This window comes from Salmo salar, chromosome ssa06 (assembly GCF_905237065.1).
Source record: "Salmo salar chromosome ssa06, Ssal_v3.1, whole genome shotgun sequence".
In the NCBI taxonomy this organism is placed as follows: domain Eukaryota; kingdom Metazoa; phylum Chordata; class Actinopteri; order Salmoniformes; family Salmonidae; genus Salmo; species Salmo salar.
In genome coordinates this window covers 68167531-68191488 of record NC_059447.1, presented here as the reverse complement: position 1 = coordinate 68191488, position 23958 = coordinate 68167531, and the positions used below count along the sequence as shown (strand labels likewise).

Here is a 23958-nt window from a genome sequence, read left to right as displayed (position 1 = left end):
GTGGCAGTTATGTTTGGTTATGGTATAGTGGGGTTGTGAGTTTTGGGGTAGGTTCTAGGTTAGGTATTTCTATGTGGAGTTTAGTGAGTGTATGTCTGTTTGGTTAATTGGGGTTGGGACTCTCAGTTGAAGGCAGGTGTTGCCTTTGATTGAGAGTCCCATATAGTGGGGTGTGTTTGTGTTTGATTTTTGTGGGTAATTGTATTTTGCACTGTGTTTCGTTTCACCTGTGAAACTGTCACCTTTCTCCTTTGCGTGTTTATTTTGTTTTGTCGTTTCCATCTAAAATAAATATGATGTGGAACAGTCAACCTGCTGCGTATTGGTCATCGAGTGATTTCGACATATCTTCCGATGAGGGAGAATACGAGGAACGTGACAGAAAAGGAGATCAGTGCCAATTCAAGAAAATAAAAAGCAATGTATTTACATTCACATATCCAACTGTTTACACTAAACAGACCTAAAACAAATGTGATGTTTGGAATAACTTTGGAATTTGGTGTTTAAGAAACATGGATGAACGTCTAATTCTGAAGTGAGACTGTGAGAGCTGGTTATTGCACACAGAGTGAGTTGATGCAACTTATTATGTGACTTGTTTTTTACTCCTGAACTTATTTAGGCTTGCCATAACAAAGGGGTTGAAAACTTATTGACTCAAGACATTTCAGCTTTTAATTTTATATTAATTTGTAAACATTTCTAAAAAACATAATTCCACATTGCCACGTTGACATTATGGGGTATTGTATGTAGGCCATAATCTCAATTTAATCAAATTCAGGCTGTAACACAGCAAAATGTGGAAAATGTCAAGGGGTGTGAAAACTTTCTGACCTGTGTTATGTGTACTAAGTGTACAAAACATTAGGAACATCTTTCTAATATTGAGTTGCACTCCCTTTTTCCCTCAGAACAGCCTCAATCCGTTGGGGCATGGACTCTACAAGGTGCTGAAAGCATTCCACAGGGATGCTGGCCTATGTTGACTCCAATGCTTCCCACAGTTGTGTCAAGTTGGCTGGATGTCCTTTGGCTGGTGGACCATTCTTGATACAAACGGGAAACTGTTGAGCGTGAAAAACCCAGCAGCATTGCAGTATTTGACACAATCTAACCGGTGCACCTGGCACCTACTACCATACCCTGTTCAAAGGCACTTAAACATTTTGTCTTGCCCATTCACCCTCTGAATGACACACATACACAATCCATGACTCAATTATCTCAAGATTTAAAAATAATTATTTAACCTGTCTCCTCCCCTTCATCTACACTGATTGAAGTGGATTTAAGGTGAATTCATTAAGGAATCATAGCTTTCACCTGGTCAGTCTATGTCATGGAAAGAGCAGTTGTTCCTAATGTTTTGTACACTCAGTGTATATCGCTTGTGAGTATGGGTGTATGTGTATGTCAAGTTTTCACAAGCGTGAGTTCAGATGTAAATAGGACTTGCCCCTCACCACTGATAGACGAGCTAAATCACTTCTATGCTCGCTTCAAAGCAAGCAACACTGAGGCATGCATGAGAGCATCAGCTGTTTCGGATGACTGTGTGATCACGCTCTCCGTAGCCAACGTGAGTAAGACCTTTAAACAGGTCAACATACACAAGGCTGCAGGGCCAGACGGATTACCAGGACTGGTGCTCCGGGCATGTGCTGACCAACTGGCAGGTGTCTTCACTGACACTTTCAACATGTCCCTGATTGAGTCCGTAATACCAACATGTTTCAAGCAGACCACCATAGTCCCTGTGCCCAAGAACACAAAGGCAACCTGCCTAAATGACTACAAACCCGTAGCACTCATGTCCGTAGCCATGAAGTGCTTTGAAAGGCTGGTAATGGCTCACATCAACACCATTATCCCAGAAACCCTAGACCCACTCCAATTTGCTTACCACCCAAACAGATCCACAGATGATGCAATCTCTATTGCACTCCACACTGCCCTTTCCCACCTGGACAAAAGGAAAACCTACGTGAGAATGCTATTCATTGACTACAGCTCAGCGATCAACACCATAGTACCCTCAAAGCTCATCACTAAGCTAAGGATCCTGGGACCTGGGACCCAACTACAGACCAGTATCCCTTCTTTCTTTTCTCTCCAAAACTCTTGAGCGTCCCGTCCTTGGCCAGCTCTCTTGCTATCTCTCTCAGGTTTCAAGACTGGTCATTCAACTGAGACTGCTCTTCTCTGTGTCACGGAGGCTCTCCGTACTGCTAAAGCTAACTCTCTCTCCTCTGCTCTCATCCTTTTAGACCTATCTGCTGCCTTTGATACTGTGAACCACCAGATCCTCCTCTCCACCCTCTCCGAGTTGGGCATCTCCGGCGCGGCCCACGCTTGGATTGCGTCCTACCTGACAGGTCGCTCCTACCAGGTGGCGTGGCGAGAATCTGTCTCCGCACCATGTGCTCTCACCACTGGTGTCCCCCAGGGCTCTGTTCTAGGCCCTCTCCTATTCTCGCTATACACCAAGTCACTTGGCTCTGTCATATCCTCACATGGTCTCTCCTATCATTGCTATGCAGACGACACACAATTAATCTTCTCCTTTCCCCCTTCTGATAACCAGGTGGCGAATCGCATCTCTGCATGTCTGGCAGACATATCAGTGTGGATGACGGATCACCACCTCAAGCTGAACCTCGGCAAGACGGAGCTGCTTTTCCTCCCGGGGAAGGACTGCCCGTTCCATGATCTCGCCATCACGGTTGACAACTCCATTGTGTCCTCCTCCCAGAGTGCTAAGAGCCTTGGCGTGACCCTGGACAACACCCTGTCGTTCTCCACTAACATCAAGGCGGTGACCCGATCCTGTAGGTTCATGCTCTACAACATTCGCAGAGTACGACCCTGCCTCACACAGGAAGGTCCTAATCCAGGCACTTGTCATCTCCCGTCTGGATTACTGCAACTCGCTGTTGGCTGGGCTCCCTGCCTGTGCCATTAAACCCCTACAACTCATCCAGAACGCCACAGCCCGTCTGGTGTTCAACCTTCCCAAGTTCTCTCACGTCACCCCGCTCCTCCGCTCTCTCCACTGGCTTCCAGTTGAAGCTCGCATCCGCTACAAGACCATGGTGCTTGCCTACGGAGCCATGAGGGGAACGGCACCTCCGTACCTTCAGGCTCTGATCAGTCCCTACACCCAAACGAGGGCACTGCGCTCATCCACCTCTGGCCTGCTGGCCCCCCTACCTCTGAGGAAGCACAGTTCCCGCTCAGCCCAGTCAAAACTGTTCGCTGCTCTGGCACCCCTATGGTGGAACAAGCTCCCTCACGACGCCAGGACAGCGGAGTCAATCACCACCTTCCGGAGACACCTGAAACCCCACCTCTTTAAGGAATACCTAGGATAGGATAAAGTAATCCTTCTACCCCCCGCCCCTAAAAGATTTAGATGCACTATTGTAAAGTGGTTGTTCCACTGGATATCATAAGGTGAATGCACCAATTTGTAAGTCGCTCTGGATAAGAGCGTCTGCTAAATGACTTAAATGTAAATGTAAATGTAAACACCTCCCTCTGCAACTGGATCCTGACCTTCCTGACGGGCCGCCCCCAGGTGGTGAGGGTAGGTAGCAACACATCCGCCACGCTGATCCTCAACACTGGAGCCCCTCAGGGGTGCATGCTCTGTCCCCTCCTGTACTCCCTGTTCACCCACAACTGCGTGGCCAGGTACGACTCCAACACCATCATTCATTTTGCAGATGACACAACAGTGGTAGGCCTGATCACCGACAATGATGAGACAGCCTATAGGGAGGAGGTCAGAGACCTGGCCGGGTGGTGCCAGAATAACAACGTATCCCTCAACATAACCAAGACTAAGGAGATGATTGTGGACTACAGGAAAAGGAGGACCGAGCACGCCCCCATTCTCATCGACATGGCTGTAGTGGAGCAGGTTGAGAGCTTTAAGTTCATTGGTGTCCACATCACCAAGAAACTAGAACGGTCCAATCACACCAAGACAGTCGTAAAGAGGGCACAACAAAACCTATTCCCCCTCAGGAATATGCCCCACCCACAATGCAAATAGTCCGGGTAGCCAGGAGTCTTATGGCTTGGGGGTAAAAGCTGCTGAGAAGCCTTTTGGTCCAAGACTTGGCGCTCCAGGTAACTGCTTGCCATGCGGTAGTAGAGAGAACAGTCTATGACTGGGGTGGGTGGGGTCTTTGACAATTTTTAGGGCCTTCCTCTGACACCACCTGGTGTAGAGGTCCTGGATGGCAGGCAGTTTAGCCCCAGTGATGTACTGGGCCGTACGCACTACCCTCTGTAGTGCCTTGCGGTCGGAGGCCAAGCAGTTACCGTACCAGGCAGTGATGCAACCAGTGAGGATGCTCTCGATGTTGCAGCTGTAGAACCTTTTGAGGATCTGAGGACCCATGCCAAATCTTTTCAGTTTCCTGAGGGGGAATAGGTTTTGTTGTGCCCTCTTTACGACTGTCTTGCATTATGTCCCGCCACCCACCACCCGCCAACCCCTCTTTTACGCTACTGCTACTCTGTTTATTATATATGCATAGTAACTTTAACCATACCTACATGTGCATACTACCTGTATATAGCCTCGCTACTGTTATTATTCACTGTCTTTTTACTGTTGTTTTTTATTTCCTTACTTATCTATTGTTCTCCTAATACCTATTTTTTACTTAAAAATTGCACTGTTGGTTAGGGCCTGTAAGTAAGCATTTCACTGTAAGGTCTACACCTGTTGTTTTCAGAGCACATGACAAATACACTTTGATTTGATTTGATACAGGGTCAGATATTTTGTTCATCTTCCTAATAGTGAAGGCTAGAATTGAGTAGGTAATCTGATCCTAGATCTGTGGTTAGGAGGTAGTGTGAGTTCAGAGCAGTGCTAAGAGCACAGGTGCAGTACAGGTTATGGTGACCTGTGTTAAGTGACCCTGATGGAAAGCTATGGCCTACTGCAATCCTCTTAGAGCTTGGGATAGATCCCGCTGTATCCCCTGGGAGGACAAACACCTCTAGCCTCTACACACTCATCACTTCATCCTCTCCTCCATCCCGGAAAAATAGTTAGAGGGGGAAGGGGTTCATGTGAAATTGCAGTGGTGTGAGTCAGTGTAGTTTGTAAGTTTATAAAGACAGTCAAATGTGGCAGGGATAATGGGGAAGGTAAGAGGATGGGGCAGTGTATTGAGGACATGCTAGAGGATACCAATGGCGAAAGTGGAGGAGGCTGGTGATAGGAGCTATAGGAGGACGGGCTCATTGTAATGGCTGGAATGGAATCAATGGAATGGTACCAAACACATCCAACACATGGAAACAACGTGGAAACAACGCCTGGCACAGGAGAGTGTCGGCTGGTGTGTGTGTGTGCGTTCCATACTGTATGTGGAGTTGTGTGTGTTACTATATGTGAATGTTGCATATTGTTCTCTCCGTGTTTGTATATATATATATATATATATATATATATATATATATATCTACACTGAGTGTACGAAACATTAGGAACACCTTCCTAATATTGAGTTGCATCCATTTTGCACTCAGAACACCCACAATTCGTTGGGGCATGGACTCTACACGGTGTTGCAAGCGTTCCACAGGGATGCTGGCCGATGTTGACTCCAATGCTTCCCACAGTTGTGTCAAGTTGGCTGGATGTCTTTTGGGTGGTGGACCATTCTTGAAACACATGGGAAAGTCTTGAGCGGGAAAACCCAGCAGCGTTGCAGATCTTAACACTAACCAGTGCGCCTGGCAGCTACTACCATACCCTGTTCAAGTCACTTACATTTTTTGTCTTGCCCATTCACCCTCTGAATGGCACACATACACAATCCATGTCTCAACTGTTTCAAGGCTTAAATATCCTTATTTAATCTACACTGATTGAAGTGGATTTAACAAGTGACATCAATAAGGGATCACAGCTTTCAGCTAGATTCACCTGGTCAGTCTATGTCATGGAAAGAGCAGGTGTTCCTAATGTTTTGTGCACTCAGTGTACTATATTCAGTATGTACATACTGTATATGAGTGTCAATGACCCAGTGGAAGATTACAGAAGACTCCTTTTTTTCCACAGTGACATGAATTCCTGGGTTAACTAGCTGTGTGACGTGGACATAAGCTCTTTTACAGCTAAAGCCAATTTACCCCCCCCTCCCCTAGATTACAATAGAGCTGTCTGGCCAAGCCCCAGACACAGGCCTCTCTTCCTCTCTGTTACTCCCAGGAATCTGCTTGACCCAGGGGACAGAGGGAAAGGGGGTGGGGTGGGCTGGTAGAGGAGAGGTGGAGGAATCCTACTCATCAGAGCAAGATATGCACAGACCTTTGCAAACTTTGAGAATGAGAATTCTAAAGGCTTCTGTAGGGAGTGGAGGATGGAGAGAGGGTCTCTGAGATGGCGGTAGAGAAAGAAGGGTTTTTAGCAGGTTTAGGGTTAGGAAATAGGATATTGAAGGTTTAAGGTTTAGTTTTGATATTATAGTTTGGTATTGGTTAGCTCAGGTATTCATTTTTTAAAAGTCCTAAATAAAAGACAAAACATACAAACAAAGATACACATTGATGAGGAAACAGACACTAACATACACTAACATACACATGAAGAACAACGAGGGTGTTGGCATCCTCTTTATTTCCATTGTAGCCAGTAGCTGTATGTGTTTAATTTAAATAAAATAATGAATATACTGTTTGTTTTTTTAAAAGCCCTTTGGGATGAGGTATCATTTTTCCCCTCAGTCCTATTGGTCATCTTGAGTTAGACATGTTTCCCAGTTGCACCATAGCTACATTGCACAGCAAAAAAAGAGAGGAAAATTATGCAGAAAACCCATAAGATCCACAACAGCAAAAAAAATAACAATATAAATGCACAGGACCAATTTGACAACCAAACAATAGACAAACAGTATAGGAGTAAAGGTATTGGTCAGCCAACTTGCATGTGCAGTATGGTAGCCACCCAATCTTCATAATGATACACTAACAACTTGCACAGATGATTACCCACCCAAACTCCTGTTGTTATAATACCATGCACTAAACATGCACTTGTCATTGTTCCTGCACTCTCTTGTACATACATACACATGCCAGGTACAATGCATTCAGAAAGTATTCAGACCCCTTGACTTTTTCCACATTTTGTTATGTTACAGCCTTATTCTAAAAGGAATTAAATCATTTTTCCCCCTCATCAATCTACACACAATACCCCATAATGACAAAGCAAAAACAGGTTTTTATATATTTTTTGCAAATGTATTAAAAATAAAAAACTGAAATATCACAATTACATAAGTATTCAGACCCTTTACTCAGTACTTTGTTGAAGCACCTTTGGCAGAAATTACAGCCTCGAGTCTTCTTGGGTATGACGCTACAAGCTTGGCACACCTGTATTTGGGTAGTTTCTCCCATTCTTCACTGAAGATCCTCTCAAGCTCTTTCAGGTTGGTTGGGAACCATTGCTGCACAGCTATTTTCAGGTCTCTACAGAGATGTTCGATCGGGTTCAAGTCCGGGCTCTGGCTGGGCCACTCAAGGACATTTAGAGACTTGTCCTGAAGCCACTTCTGTCTTGGCTGTGTGCTTAGGGTCGTTGTCCTGTTGGAAGGTGAACCTTTCGCCCCAGTCTGAGATCCTGAGCACTCTGGAGCAGGTTTTCATCAAGGATCTCTCTGTACTTTCCTCTTTCACGTTCATCTTTCCCTCGATCCTGACTAGTCTCCCAGTCCCTGCCGCTGAAAAATATCCCCACAGCATGATGCTGCCACCATCATGCCTCACCGTAAGACGTGATGCTTGGCATTCAGGCCAAAGAGTTCAATCACAGTTTCATCAGACCAGGGAATCTTGTTTGTCATGGTCTGAGAGTCCTTTAGGTGCCTTTTGGCAAACTCCAAGCGGGCTGTCATGTGCCTTTTGCTGAGGAGAAGCTTCCGTCTGGCCACTCTATGATAAAGGCCTGATCGGTGGAGTGCTTGAGAGATGGTTGTCATTCTGGAAGGTTCTCCCATCTCCACAGAGATCCTCTGGAGCTCTGTCAGAGTGACCATCGGGTTCTTGGTCACCTCTCTGACCAAGGCCCTTCTCCCCCGATTGCTCAGTTTGGCCGGGTGGCCAGCTCTAGGAAGAGTCTTAGTGGTTCCAAACTTCTTCCATTTAAGAATGATGGAGGCCACTGTGTTCTTGGGGACCTTCAATGCTGCAGAAATGTGTTGGTACCTTTCCCCAGATCTGTGCCTCGACACAATCCTGTCTCGGAGCTCTATGGACAATTCCTTCGACCTCATGGCTTGGTTTTTGCTCTGACATGCACTGTCAACTGTGGGACCTTATCTTGACAGGTGTGTGCCTTTCCAAATCATGTCCAATCAATTGCATTTACCACAGGTGGACTCCAATAAAGTTGTAGAAACATCTCAAGGATGATCAATGGAAGCAGGATGCACGTGAGCTCAATTTCGAGTCTCATAGCAAAGGGTCTGAATACTTTTGTAAATAACGTATTTCTGTTTTCTATTTTTAACACATTTGCATAATGTTAAAAAAAATCTGTTTTTACTTTGTCATTATGGCGTATTGTGTGTAGATTTATGAGAGAAAATGTATTTTATCAATTTTAGTATAAGGCTGTAAACGTAACTAAATGTGGAAAAAGTCAAGGGGTTTGAATTCTTGTGTTTGTGTATGTGTTTATTATGTACTTTAGGGCAGGTCTGTATGGCAGAGGGGGCTTGCAGCTAGTCTGTGTGTTCCACGTAGACAGGTAGTACTGCCACAAATAGAATTGAGAACAGTTCCTGTACTGTAAAACAACTGTTTAATCCTCAATAATGCTCCACCAGTAGTTCCCTTACTCATCACGCAATGAAAAATAAATCCTCTTTGGTATACGTTTCTGGAAGATTATTCAATTGAAATAATTTAATACGTAAAATACCATTTACAATGCTACAAAAATAAATAAGCATTTGTATCACTACATCAGCATTGAGTTAAACAAAGAAAAGTACAAAATGGTGGAGGTGGAGTTTTGGTTGGAAACGTTGCGGCAGCTGAGCAGTTTGGGAGTCCCTGTGGTTGTGTTGTGGTCTTTTTAAGGTCTTGTCTTTGACCAGGACCCCAAAGTAAGGAGACAGAGCACAGACTCTACATGAAGAGCAGCGATCTTCTTTTGTTGTAAACAGATAACCAACACCCTCCTCCTACCCCCATCCCTCCATACCCAAACCTTACCAAATCGCAGAATACAAACCTCACCAAATCATCCCCCCCCCCACAAACACACACACACAAATTGGTCACAAATCACATCCTCGAAACATCCTGCAGGGGCAGGGGTGTGGTGGAATCCCATTTGACTTTTGAACTTTCACCCCTGAACCCCCCTATCTCCTCTGCCTTTTCACCCCACGGTCCTCGTGTTGGTCTGACAGAGGCTTCCTCCATCCTCTCCACCCTCTCCTTACTCCCTTTTCGCTCTTCCCTTTTTCTGCTGCTTCAGCCCATTTTCCTCTACGTCCTGTAGCTTGTTGTAGCCATTGGTTGCCATGGAGACACCATTAGTGACGGGCTTGGCCGCCTTGTGGGCAGAACGTGGGGTGCGTCGGTAGGTCTGGTAGTAAAAGTTGCCGAATAGGATGATGAAGGTGACGGCGTAGCCAATCAGGGCCCACTGCATCCAGGCAGGGAATGGGCAGCCAGTGTAGAGGGAGTGGCCGGCATGGCCAATGGTCACGTGGAACTGGATCTGTGACGTACATAAAACAGACAACAGACCTGACATGCTCAATTCAAATGTAATAATCCCAATATAATCCATGATGAATGAGTCAGACCGCACACTCCAAACAATGAAATATATTTTGACATGCAAAGATGTGTTTCGGTATCAATCATACACTACCTGAACAGCTGTGCTATGTCCACAGCAAGAGGGAGACTTACCATCTGAATAATGGTCAGGTATTTCTTCCACCAGAGGAATTTCTGGATCTTGGGTCCGAAAGCGGCCAGGCCATAGTATCCATACATCAGGACATGGATGGATGAGTTTATGCCTGCTCCGAAGAACGCTATGAGGGGGATAAAGGATAAAGGTATTTCCAAGGGGATACAAGTCAGGCTGCTTATGAGTGGCTAGCATGCTATTTCAGAACAGTATGATAAGAGTCATTACTGTGCAGCCGTATTCATTGACCTGGCCAAGGCTTTCGACTCTGTCAATCACCACATTCTTATTGGCAGACTTGACAGCCTTGGTTTCTCAAATGATTGCCTAACCTGGTTTACCAACTACTTCTCTGATAGAGTTCAGTGTGTCAAATCGGAGGGCCTGTTGTCCGGACCTCTGGCAGTCTATATGGGTGTGCCACAGGGTTCAATTCTCGGGCTGACTCTCTTCTCTGTATACATCAATGATGTTGCTCTTGCTGCTGGTGATTCTCTGATCCACCTCTACGCAGACGACACCATTCTGTATACATCTGGCCCTTCTTTGGACACTGTGTTAACTAACCTCCAGACGAGCTTCAATGCCATACAACACTCCTTCCGTGGCCTCCAACTGCTCTTAAACCCAAGTAAAACTAAATGCATGCTATTCAATCGATCACTGCCCGCACCTGCTCGCCCGTCCAGCATCCCTACTCTGGACGGCTCTGACTTAGAATACGTGGACAACTACAAATACCTGGGTGTCTGGTTAGACTGTAAACTCTCCTTCCAGACTCACATTAAGCATCTCCAATCCAAAATTAAATCTAGAATCGGCTTCCTATATCGCAACAAAGCATCCTTCACTCATGCTGCCAAACATACCCTCGTAAAACTGACCACCCTACCGATCCTCGACTTCGGTGATGTCATCTATAAAATAGCCTCCAACACTCTACTCAACAAACTGGATGCAGTCTATCACAGTGCCATCCGTTTTGTCACCAAAGCCCCATACACTACCCACCATTGCAACCTGTACGCTCTCGTTGGTTGGCCCTCGCTTCATACTCGTCGCCAAACCCACTGGCTACAGGTTATCTACAAGTCGCTGCTAGGTGAAGCCCCGCCTTATCTCAGCTCACTGGTCACCATAGCAACACCCACTCGTAGCACGCACTCCAGCAGGTTTATCTCACTGGTCACCCCCAAAGCCAATTCCTCCTTTGGTCGTCTTTCCTTCCAGTTCTCTCTCTGCTGCCAATGACTGGAACGAACTGCAAAAATCTCTGAAGCTGGAGACTCATATTTCCCTCACTAGCTTTAAGCACCAGCTGTCAGAGCAGCTCAGAGATCACTGCACCTGTACATAGCCCATCTGTAAACAGCCCATCTATCTACCTACCTCATCCCCATACTGTATTTATTTATTTATCTTGCTCCTTTGCACCCCAGTATCTCTACTTGCACATTCATCTTCTGCACATCTACCATTCCAGTGTTTAATTGCTATATTGTAATTACTTCGCCACCGTGGCCTATTTATTGCCTTAACTTACCTCATTTGCACTCACTGTATATAGACATTTTGTTTTCTTTTGTTCTACTGTATGTATTATTGGCTATGTTTTGTATATTCCATGTGTAACTCTGTGTTGTTGTATGTGTCGAATTGCTATGCTTTATCTTGGCCAGGTCGCAGTTGCAAATGAGAACTTGTTCTCAACTAGCCTACCTGGTTAAATAAAGGTGAAATAAAGAAAAAAAAGGGTAGAGATTAACCAGTGTATCCAGGTGGGAACATTTAATCACCTACCCTACACAAATGCACGAACACACACACATAACCCCAATGTACCCCCCAGGTACTCACATTGTCCTCCAGGGACCCACTTGATTCCGATCCACCAGAGGATAAACATGGTGCAGTGATGGTAGACATGGAGGAAGCTGACCTGGTTGATCTTCTTCCTCAGGATGAAGAACACTGTGTCCAGATACTCCACTCCCTTAGAGATGTAGTACCACCACAGAGCCGACGCTATCTGCCAACGGGAAGAGGGAGGGAGTGAGCTTTAACACAAGATTACATCATTGGTGCTCAAAACCATCTGGTTTCAGAAACTCAAGTCTCAAAGACAATAAAGATTCCCAATTTCCTGAAACACTTTAAAGAGGATTCTGTAGGGTTCTATGGATTCCACTGGGTTGGGATTATGGAGATCAAAAGGTAGCCACCTTGCTTTTCACACTCACTCTCATCATCATGCATCGTCCACACACATATGTACCAAGGACACACACTCACACCCACATGCACACACCCACATGCACACATCCACATGCACACACCCACATGCACACACATGTGCATGTAACCTACAGGTGTAGTTTTCAGTGTAAGGTAACACTGACACTGTACTGAAGAGACTGTATTGAGATAGAGTGTAGTGTAGAAAGGTGGGACCAGGAGTATTGTAAGAATAGTTATTTGCACACGTTATTTCAATATCTATTCAATTTGAATGCTCAGATGGTGATTGGATCATTCGCCTAATTCTAAAGTCAGAGTCAGCAATGTTAGCGTCAACTCCGTCCATAGGGGATTGGTGATGACAATGAAAGGGGTCATTGATGAATGACATGGCAGGTTAGCCTGCGGTCTGGTAGAGAAAGTGGCTTGATAAGGGTTTGGTACAGTAAAATCTGATACCTGAGATTAACTGAGAGATGTATCAGGCTTGTTGCTGGCTTGTTCCCTATAGGGAAAGTAGAGCTCAACCTCTTGTATGTCAGACTATCTATGGGACAAAGTAGCCTGTCATTATCCATTACCAACCTCCCGCCAACATACTCTTTCTCTGTCGTATCCCTTTGTAATTCGTGCACACACACACACACACACACACACACACACACACACACACACACACACACACACACACACACACACACACACACACACACACACACACTGCCCTGAGTGTCACTCTTATCCCTCAGTAATGCCATCATGCCATGGGCGGGGACAGAAGTGGTGAGACCTAATAACTCCTCCCCTTTATGCTAAAGGTGACACCCCCTCTGTCCTGGAATCGCCATAGATCTGTCTCTGACATTCTCCTACTCTCCCTCTCTTTCTCTTGCACACACACACACACACACACACACACACACACACACACACACACACACACACACACACACACACACACACACACACACACACACACACACACACACACAGAGTAATAGTCTGCAATAAGATTACAGCACGGCTGCTTAGATTTACAGAGAACCACATGCTGCTAAAGCTGGACCTCATTCTACACCTTAAATACAGAGACCCAGCCTGTATCAATAAAAAAATGGGTAGAAGGCTAACATGTCCGGTCTTTTCTGGTTTATGAACAGAATGACCAGACAAGCTCTAGCTCTTGGTCTTTCCACCAAATTGATTGCAAGAGTGTACAGATGTACTATCTTAATTTGACCCGTTTCTGACAGCAGGAAAATAATGCTGCTGCAACAGGAAATGTGAATTATTATGTGGATGACAATTAATGGACCTTTTAGTAGGTGTTGATACATTTTTCACTTGGGAAATCAAGTCTGAAATGTTTAAGTGGAAATTACAAACTTTAGAAGCCTTTTTAAATCTTGAATTAAATGTTTTTTTAAATGTCCTGCTGCACAGGAAAGTTCTCTTGTCATAACTCTCCTGTGACGATCTGAAGAATCAGGTTACAGTGTGTCCGCTCTACAGAGTGCTCTCTCTCGTAGAGGGGGACAGCTGGAAGTCGGCTGTTTTATGGCGGTCATAAAATACTCTGCCTCTATGCTCTATAGTGTTCGAGATTGTAATGTAAACTGTGGAACACAGAGAGACCCTTGGACATCAAAAGTTTGAATAATTAAACAATATTTATATTTTTGAGAATGTGGGAATGGTCCATGGGTAATTAAAGAACAATCTTGTCAAAGTTGTTTTATTCTATGACATCACGGAAAAGTAGTAGGACAAGATAACGATATCTCTGCTTGTCCACACTTCCCAGTTATGAGGTTTGCATCAAAATGTTGTATAGAATGAATGACTGAGTATAATGGTCCTTTTGTGAGGACAGCAATATGATGTTAGCATTCGAACTGAGAATTATTTTCCATTGTAACTTATGCTCAATCGGTGGTCCCGCCCCAAGTGAACACAGACATTGGGTGGGAATGATGAAACACCCCCTTTTCTACCCCAAGTATAAAAACCCCTGTGACGAAATCACACTATTCCAGGAGAACGTGAGGACTTGGTCCCCACGTTGAAATGGCTACAATTCTATTACCAAAGGACAAAACCATACACCGTGGAGCGTTGGCTACACGACTGGAAATGGTTAAACTCTGAGACTATCGATCACTACAGAATAAGAGCAAATCCTAGACATAGAATTACTAGTCTGCAGCTGGAAATTACGTAAATCTAGTACGAGAATACCGACAACCACGGAAGCATCTATTCTATGCAACAACCATCTGTACGCCTGACGTATCCATTACAACAGACACTATCCAGAGCCTCTGAGAAAGCGACAACTACGAAAGACATTGTGACTCCTGGGGAAGTTAACCAGAGACTCTCTGATGAGCTGACTCACCAGCAGACGGACCGGCGATTCCAACAAAGAAAACAACAACAACATACGGGCGTAAATACACTGCTCAAAAAAAAGGGAACACTTAAACAACACAATGTAACTCCAAGTCAATCACACTTCTGTGAAATCAAACTGTCCACTTAGGAAGCAACACTGATTGACAATAAATTTCACATGCTGTTGTGCAAATGGAATAGACAACAGGTGGAAATTATAGGCAATTAGCAAGACACCCCCAATAAAGGAGTGGTTCTGCAGGTGGGGACCACAGACCACTTCTCAGTTCCTATGCTTCCTGGCTGATGTTTTGGTCACTTTTGAATGCTGGCGGTGCTTTCACTCTAGTGGTAGCATGAGACGGAGTCTACAACCCACACAAGTGGCTCAGGTAGTGCAGCTCATCCAGGATGGCACATCAATGCGAGCTGTGGCAAGAAGGTTTGCTGTGTCTGTCAGCGTAGTGTCCAGAGCATGGAGGCGCTACCAGGAGACAGGCCAGTACATCAGGAGACGTGGAGGAGGCCGTAGGAGGGCAACAACCCAGCAGCAGGACCGCTACCTCCGCCTTTGTGCAAGGAGGAGCAGGAGAAGCACTACCAGAGCCCTGCAAAATGACCTCCAGCAGGCCACAAATGTGCATGTGTCTGCTCAAACGGTCAGAAACAGACTCCATGAGGGTGGTATGAGGGCCCGACGTCCACAGGTGGGGGTTGTGCTTACAGCCCAACACCGTGCAGGACGTTTGGCATTTGCCAGAGAACACCAAGATTGGCAAATTCGCCACTGGTGCCCTGTGCTCTTCACAGATGAAAGCAGGTTCACACTGAGCACGTGACAGAGTCTGGAGACGCCGTGGAGAACGTTCTGCTGCCTGCAACATCCTCCAGCATGACCGGTTTGGCGGTGGGTCAGTCATGGTGTGGGGTGGCATTTCTTTGGGGGGCCGCACAGCCCTCCATGTGCTCGCCAGAGGTAGCCTGACTGCCATTAGGTAACGAGATGAGATCCTCAGACCCCTTGTGAGACCATATGCTGGTGCGGTTGGCCCTGGGTTCCTCCTAATGCAAGACAATGCTAGACCTCATGTGGCTGGAGTGTGTCAGCAGTTCCTGTAAGAGGAAGGCATTGATGCTATGGACTGGCCCGCCCGTTCCCCAGACCTGAATCCAATTGAGCACATCTGGGACATCATGTCTCGCTCCATCCACCAACGCCATGTTGCACCACAGACTGTCCAGGAGTTGGCGGATGCTTTAGTCCAGGTCTGGGAGGAGATCCCTCAGGAGACCATCCGCCACCTCATCAGGAGCATGCCCAGGCATTGTAGGGAGTTCATACAGGCACGTGGAGGCCACACACACTACTGAGCCTCATTTTGACTTGTTTTAAGGACATTACATCAAAGTTGGATCAGCCTGTAGTGTGGTTTTCCACTTTAATTTTGAGTGTGACTCCAAATCCAGACCTCCATGGGTTGATAAATTGGATTTCCATTGATTATTTTTGTGTGATTTTGTTGTCAGCACATTCAACTATGTAAAGAAAAAAGTATTTAATAAGATTATTTCTATCATTCAGATCTAGGATGTGTTGTTTAAGTGTTCCCTTTATTTTTTTGAGCAGTATATATACATTGCAATTATTTTTGAATGAGCGGCCGTTCATGTGCTTAGGATTGGCATTTCAATGAATATCATTTTCAACTGTGTGTAGTGAATCCATTTTGTCTTTCCCGCTTTTTATCTGTCCCCACCTCTTTCCATTGTCTACCAAGCGGTCATACCGGTTTAGCCCACTAGGGACTTATCAATGCATTGTGTTAGTAACCAATAACTATATTGTTTGTTTATGTATTTCTGTGATTTGTTTAGTAAATAAATAATTAAGCCATTTTGTATATCGCAGATTCAGTTTCGAGACTAGGGTTCGTACAGATATCCAAGGGTTTGCGACATTCAGTAATGAGAACTGATGAGGTAATAATGATACATTAATAGAAGACTAATCGATAAGATATGAAAATATCTTAAGAGTCGATTCGGGAAATAGAGACTCTATAAACATTTTCCGGTGGTGCCCCGACTACCTAGTTAATTAAAGTTTACATGATTAGTTTTATCACGTAATAACAATTACACATAGAATTGATTTGATAAAATAAGTCTTCACATTTAATGATAGTCACAGACACGACACTCCAACAACAGAGTGACCAAATTAAGATAGTACATCTGTAGTGTGTCATGTTTTCTCACCCTGACTTCGTTGACGTCGTTGGAATAGCTGACAGGTTGACATAGGTAGCTGTATCCCGCTGCTCTCGCACCCAGGAGAAGCTGAGGACCACAGGGATACAATGTTAGGGACACAACGTTAAGTACACAACGTTAGGGGTAGTCCCTTTCCTCTAGACCACAGATACACAACACCAGTCCTCAAGGGCCACAGAGACCAATTTACACCTGGGTGAATGGGGGTGTAAAAGAATTGCTAGGGAGAAATGAAAACCACCAGGACTGCAGCCATCGTAGGATTGGAGTTGTGCCCTAGACCCTGTATCCTCTGGGCCTACAGTTCTAAAAAGACTATATAGATGTAACTGTAGAGGATGGTTGACAGGTGCAGTGCTGGGTATGGTATGGGAGTATGGTATTGAGTTCAGGCAGGGTTGGTATATGGCATGCTACATCAGCCATTTGGTGATGGCTCCACCTTGCCCACCAACTGGAGCAGGTGTCATATTGTTATCAACTTTAAAGCCCTTTCCAATCTGTAGACACTGACACTGGGACTGGGAATCATAAAGACCATGGCCTGAAACGAAATGGAACGTTTCCTGAATTACTTTTGTTGAAAAAGGAATGGAGCTGGTTACCTCTTTGGCGATGTAAAAGTTGAGTATCACCATACTGAAGTTGTACACTATGAGGGTCTTCCTTAGCTGGAAAGGCTCGCGATTCTGCATGTACTTAGGCCCCGCCCACAGGAAGAGCAGGTACAGGCAGCTGATGGCCAGGGTGGGGGCGGGCGATGACATCATCGGCCATTTCTCCACCCGCTTGTCTGGAAGAGGGACAGGAGAGGAAAGGGGTAATGTCAGAAGTGGTCATTATAACAGACTCACATGTAAGACTACATAATATATGAATGTGAGACTACATAATGTTGCACCAATGGTGTCTTGAGGGTATACTCAACTCTAGTTCCGTATTGCTCTAATAGTGTATTGTATTGCACACACACACACACACACACACACACACACACACACACACACACACACACACACACACACACACACACTGTTAGTGCACGTAGCCTACAAGTGTAGTTTTCAGTGTAAGGTAACACTGACAATGAACTGAAGACAGACTGAGATAGAGTGTAGTGTAGACAGGTGGAACAGGAGTATTGTAAAAATACTTATTTGAAAAAGCTTTTTAAATATCTATTCAATTTGAATGCTGAGACAGTGATTGACCCACAAACACAGCATAGGCAGACATATGGACAACCATAGGAGTTACAGTGCTTATGTGTTTTTGGAGGGTGCTGTGTAGGTTAGTCAAATGAAAAGAAGAAGACTTTTTCTAGGTTAGTCAAACAAACATGAAATGGAACATTCTAACAGTCACATGACACAGTCAACAGTAGTATGTAAAGTACCAGTCAAAGGTTTGGACACACCTACTCATTCAAGGGTTTTTCTTTATTTTTACTATTTGTAGAATAATAGTGAAGACATCAAAACAATGAAATAACACAGGGAATCATGTAGTAACCAAAATTGAAACAAATCAAAATATATCTATAGCTGAGATTCTTCAAAATAGCCACCCTTTGCTTTGATGACAGCTTTGCACATACTTGACATTCTCTCAACCAGCTTCACCTGGAATGCTTTTCCAACAGTCTTGAAGGAGTTCCCACATATGCTGAGCACTTGTTGGCTGCTTTTCCTTCACTCTGCCGTCCAACTCATCCCAAACAATCTCAATTGGGTTGAGGCCGGGTGATTGCGGAGGCCAGGTCATTTGATGCAGTACTCCATCACTCTCCTTCTTGGTCAGATAGCCCTTTCACAGCCTGGAGGTGTGTTGGGTCATTGTCCTGTTGAAAAACAAATGATAGTCCCACTAAGCGCAAACCAGATGGGATGGTGTATCTCCGCAGAATGCTGTGGTACCCCTGCTGGTTAAGTGTGCCTTGAATTCTAAATAAATCACAGACGGTGTCACCAGCAAAGCACCCCAACACCATTACACCTCCTCCTCCATGCTTCATGGTGTGAACTACACATGCAGAGATCATCTGTTCACCTACTCTGCGTCTCACTAAGACACGGCGGTTGGAACCAAATAGCTCAAATTTGGACTCATCAGACCAAAGGACAGATTTCCACCAGTCTAATGTCCATTGCTCCCGTTTCTTGGCCCAAGCAAGTCTCTTCTTCTTATTGGTGCCCTTTAGTAGTGGTTTCTTTGCAGCAGTTTGACCATGAAGGCCTGATTCATGCAGTCTCCTCTTAACAGTTGATGTTGAGATGAGTCTGTTACTTGAACTCCGTGAAGCATTCATTTGGGCTGCAATTTCTGTGGCTGGTAACTCTAATGAACTTATCCTCTGCAGCAGAGGTAACTCTGGGTCTTCCTTTCCTGTGTCGGTCCTCATGAGAGCCAGTTTCATCATAGCGCTTGATGGTTTTGGAGACTGCACTTGAAGAAACTTTCAAAGTTCCAAAAATGTTCTGGATTGACTGACCTTCATGTCTTAAAGTAATGATGGACTGTCATTTCTCTTTGCTTATTTGAGCTGTTCTTGCCATAATATGGACTTGGTCTTTTACCAAACACGGCTATCTTCTGTATACCATCCCTTCTTTTTCACAACACAACTGATTGGCTCAAACGCATTAAGAAGGAAAGAAATTCCACAAATGAACTTTTAACAAGGCACACCTGTTAATTGAAATGCATTCCAGGTGACTACCTAATGAATCTGGTTGAGAGAATGCCAAGAGTGTGCAAAGCTGTCATCAAGGCAAAGGGCGCCTACTTTGAAGAATCACAACTATAAAATATATTTCGATTTTTGTTGAACCCTTTTTTGGTTACTACATGATTCCATATGGGTTATTTCATAGTTGTGATGTCTTCACTCTTATTCTACAATATAGAATATAGTGAAAATAAAGAAAAACCCTTCAATGAGTTGGGGTGTCAAAACTTTTGACTGGTACTGTATGTGTGTGTGGTGTACCTGGGTTTGTATGCATGTGTGTGGTTAAATTATCAGACTGTCCCTGCTATGTGAGAGAAGAGAGATCAACACTAACTCACCTGCTATAGTAAGGCTCCATCTGTAGAACTCTACCGTGTCATTCATAAAGTGGGTGAGAGCTTCCATGACTGCGTCTGGATTTGATCCTGCTTATGCTGCAGTGAGAGATAGAAGAGAAACTTTATGACAGACTACTTGAGCTCACTTTTAAGCGAGTTCATCTGAAAAAGGAGCAGGTGTGTTAGCGTAAAGAAAGCTAGAAAATAAATGTAATTAGCCCCTTTAGATAACTGAAAACCTTAACATAACATTTGGTTCTAATGTGAAGGATGTCACGCTGCTTGTTTCGCGAGTACCACTTTCTCCTGATGCGGCTCAAACCGAGGCTCGAACCCAGGACCTCTGCCTTGCAAGCACACATGATTGCCCTCCTGAAGTGTCTTACCAGTCGCCTCCACACAAAACACTAGCTATCCACTGGTGCAAGTGGGGACACTTCACACTAAGGAGTAGGTTTCACACATCCCCCATGTGCCGCACTAAGTTTTCATGGTGCCCATCAAGTTCAAAACCTGAGTTTGCCAAACTCTGCACATGCAACACCTATAGGTAAGAACATTCCCTAGTCTAAACAGTTTGTGCAGGGTTTATCTCCAGCCTCACACTAATTGCACAGATCTAAAAGAGGACTGAACAACTGATCAGTGTTTGTCCGACCATTAATAAGTCAGGGTGCCTCCCCAACCCCCTACACAGCTGTCACTGTTCGAGGCGCTAGCTAGCTGCTGGTAATGCAAACATGCATTAGAGACCTGTGAGAGACCTGGCCGGTCGCTGCCGTAAAAGCAGTTTCAGTTCATTACAGAGGATAAGAGATGAGGGATCTATGTTCATAAGAGGGTCTCTCTCTCTCTCTTTCTGTCTCCACACACATGGCTGTAGGTCTATGTGTGTGATTATCCCATCCCTAGGGTTACCCATTCTGCAACAAGATTAGAAAAAAAAACACTGATTAAAAAGTTGACAAATGTGTGCCACTCTAGCATTATTTGAGTTGATGCATAACATATGAGCTATAGAGAACAACGTTACATAATTGCAGCATAGGCCTATCCCTATCCACCTTACAACAGGTGTCCATTTATTAATCTATTATTCATCCAGTGGATCAGTTCAATAATGGATTGGGGTGTTTTTATACAATACAAGTGTAAGTAACAGTCGCAACAGATGAGAATGCAGAGGCCTAAAGATGGTCGTTTTGTTTTTATTACTTTGTTAGTACTTTTATTTTATTATTTTATGACATAAAGCACTTTGTTACTTGTATTGAAAAGCAATATACAAATAAAGTTATTGTTATATTATTATTATTATTATAACATGCACTAAAGAACCATACACTAGAACCATCTCATGTGCATATAGATCATGTTAGGACTAATGAATTTGTGAAAATGTATTGTAAGTTTGGGGGACCCTGAAAAAGCACATGCATTCACTGACAATGGGGGTTTAGTTTTGTTTTCAAAACGGAAGAGGAAAGGAGAGGATGGAAGGAGAAAAAACGTCATCCAGCGAATAGGCCGGTCGCCCATGGAAACGGGCATGATCGCACACAAAGACCCCGGGCGCGTCAGCAGGTTTCGAGCGGAGCACTCAAGAGGCTTAAATCCAATTGATCTACGAGCTTAGATGTAAGTGCAAATGCCGGACGACCCACATTCGCAGGGCGACAGGGGATTGTCAAAATGTGGTTGATTGAACAGGGAAAATTATGTGGTTAACCGTTTATACAAAAGCATTAGTAGGACATCCATTCGTAGGAAAATGTAATGAAAATAGTCTCTAAACACTTTATAGGCACATTTTATAGGCTGTATCCAGTGCGTTCCTATGTGCCACACATCGTGCTAGCCTACTACAAGTTTCTTTCCGCCAAGTCTATTTACGGGCTACATTATTGCCATCTGTCATGCATGCTCACGTAGAAGTTCACCGTTTTTTAGGAGGAGGGAGTAGGCCTAAAGGAATAAAAGTAATGAACGAACGAAACAGAATGTAACGGTTCAATTCCTCAAAGCAGCTCATGACTAATTAAACAAGACTAAGCCTACACTTTCCAAGGTTGTGCACTAATTTGTTCCCCAAATGGCCTATATAAAGACTGATAGCCTAAGCACACGGTTTTTATTTCGGTATTAAGCATTTCATTATAATGGAGAAAAAAATACATATCTACATACCTTCTCGAGATTTCGGTGCGTGTAATGACATCCGGTGCAATGTGATGCCCAACACCTTTAAATTACCGTATTCTGCCGTTATAGCCGTTGATCTCCAACAGTGCTGGACAATTCGACATCAACCCCGAATTAGGCAAAAACTACAAAAGGCAAGCGGAAATCATGCATGAGTTCCGTGCTGGGTGCTCAAGCTCATCTTCTCTGTTTTCGATCTTCAGGATACCCGACGAGACTGATGGCACTGCGCATGCGGGTATTGCACTCCAGGGACCGATACACTGACTGGAAAGACTGATGGCCCCTTTGCTTGATAGAGATAATCAACATCCACCCTGTCCCCTTATTCAGCCTCTTCAAGTGATAGGCGAATGTGGAAGCCACTAGAAATGAATAGGCGGGGAATCTTAGCAAGAACTTGGCTGAATCCATATAGAATGACAAAGGCTTCTAGTGGCCAAAAGGTCATTTAGCATGTGCAGCGCCATTGAGGGCTTCCACCATTTCAATGTAGTCAACTGGGTGGGACTTCCAACCTTATTGGCTGATTCCTCCTGATGACCCTGTTGGAGTCATGTCCAACTGGGTCATCAGGATGGATCAGACAATCGTGACGAAGAAAATTGACTACTTCAAAATGGAGATTGCGTTAATGGCGCTGCCTGTGCGCTCAGGCGCCATAATGGAAACTAATGGGACGCTTTCTCTATCATTCTCTATAGCTGAATCGCAAATCACTCCCTTCCCCTTTCCCTTGGCCCTCCATTTGCAAATTCACGCGTGCCTCCGCCATTTGCACGAGTGTCCCAAAGCTGAAGGAGTGAAAATGATTAGACTCTCAGATAGCCACTTCAACCAAGTATGGGTAATTGCCTACTTGGAGTGTCAGAAAGTCGGCGTTGCAAAAGGAGTGGGTGGATCAACAGCAATGGGTGTAACATCAGTGGGTGGATCAACAGCGCTGGGTGTAACATCAGTGGGTGGATCAACAGCAATGGGTGTAACATCAGTGGGTGGATCAACAGCAATGGGTGTAACATTAGTGGGTGGATCAACAGCAATGGGTGTAACATCAGTGGGTGGATCAACAGCGCTGGGTGTAACATCAGTGGGTGGATCAACAGCAATGGGTGTAACATCAGTGGGTGGATCAACAGCAATGGGTGTAACATCAGTGGGTGGATCAACAGCGATGGGTGTAACATCAGTGGGTGGATCAACAGCAATGGGTGTAACATCAGTGGGTGGATCAACAGCGCTGGGTGTAACATCAATGGGTGGATCAACAGCAATGGGTGTAACATCAGTGGGTGGATAAACAGCAATGGGTGTAACATTAGTGGGTGGATCAACAGCGATGGGTGTAACATCAGTGGGTGGATCAACAGCGATGGGTGTAACATCAGTGGGTGGATCAACAGTGCTGGGTGTAACATCAGTGGGTGGATCAACAGCAATGGGTGTAACATCAGTGGGTGGATCAACAGCAATGGGTGTAACATTAGTGGGTGGATCAACAGCAATGGGTGTAACATCAGTGGGTGGATCAACAGCGCTGGGTGTAACATCAATGGGTGGATCAACAGCAATGGGTGTAACATCAGTGGGTGGATAAACAGCAATGGGTGTAACATTAGTGGGTGGATCAACAGCGATGGGTGTAACATCAGTGGGTGGATCAACAGCAATGGGTGTAACATCAGTGGGTGGATCAACAGCGATGGGTGTAACATTAGTGGGTGGATCAACAGCGATGGGTGTAACATCAGTGGGTGGATCAACAGTGCTGGGTGTAACATCAGTGGGTGGATCAACAGCAA

At 44.8% G+C, this 23958-nt stretch overlaps 1 protein-coding gene across 2 annotated transcripts; it reads right to left on the bottom strand.

The window, feature by feature from the left end:
* Positions 1-6638: 6638 nt before the first annotated feature.
* elovl4 (elongation of very long chain fatty acids-like 4) lies at positions 6639-22625 on the bottom strand. Of its 2 annotated transcripts, NM_001195552.1 has the most exon segments (8): positions 6639-7154; positions 9349-9778; positions 9976-10103; positions 11837-12008; positions 16871-16951; positions 17491-17678; positions 19955-20050; positions 22142-22344. In NM_001195552.1, coding segments are annotated over 6 exon segments (921 nt in total). In that variant the 5' UTR covers positions 20022-20050; positions 22142-22344; the 3' UTR covers positions 6639-7154; positions 9349-9493.
* Between the last annotated feature and the right edge of the window lie 1333 nt (positions 22626-23958).

Excerpts from the sequence above, each read along its gene's own strand:
- elovl4 (XM_014205403.2), bottom strand. The coding sequence starts at position 20,021 with ATGGAAGCTCTCACCCACTTTATGAATGACACGGTAGAGTTCTACAGA. Across the intron at positions 12,009-16,870 it reads ACGACGTCAACGAAGTCAGG|ATAGCGTCGGCTCTGTGGTG; the intron begins GTGAGAAAACAT and ends TCCCGTTGGCAG. Across the intron at positions 9,779-9,975 it reads ACCTGACCATTATTCAGATG|ATCCAGTTCCACGTGACCAT; the intron begins GTAAGTCTCCCT and ends TGTACGTCACAG.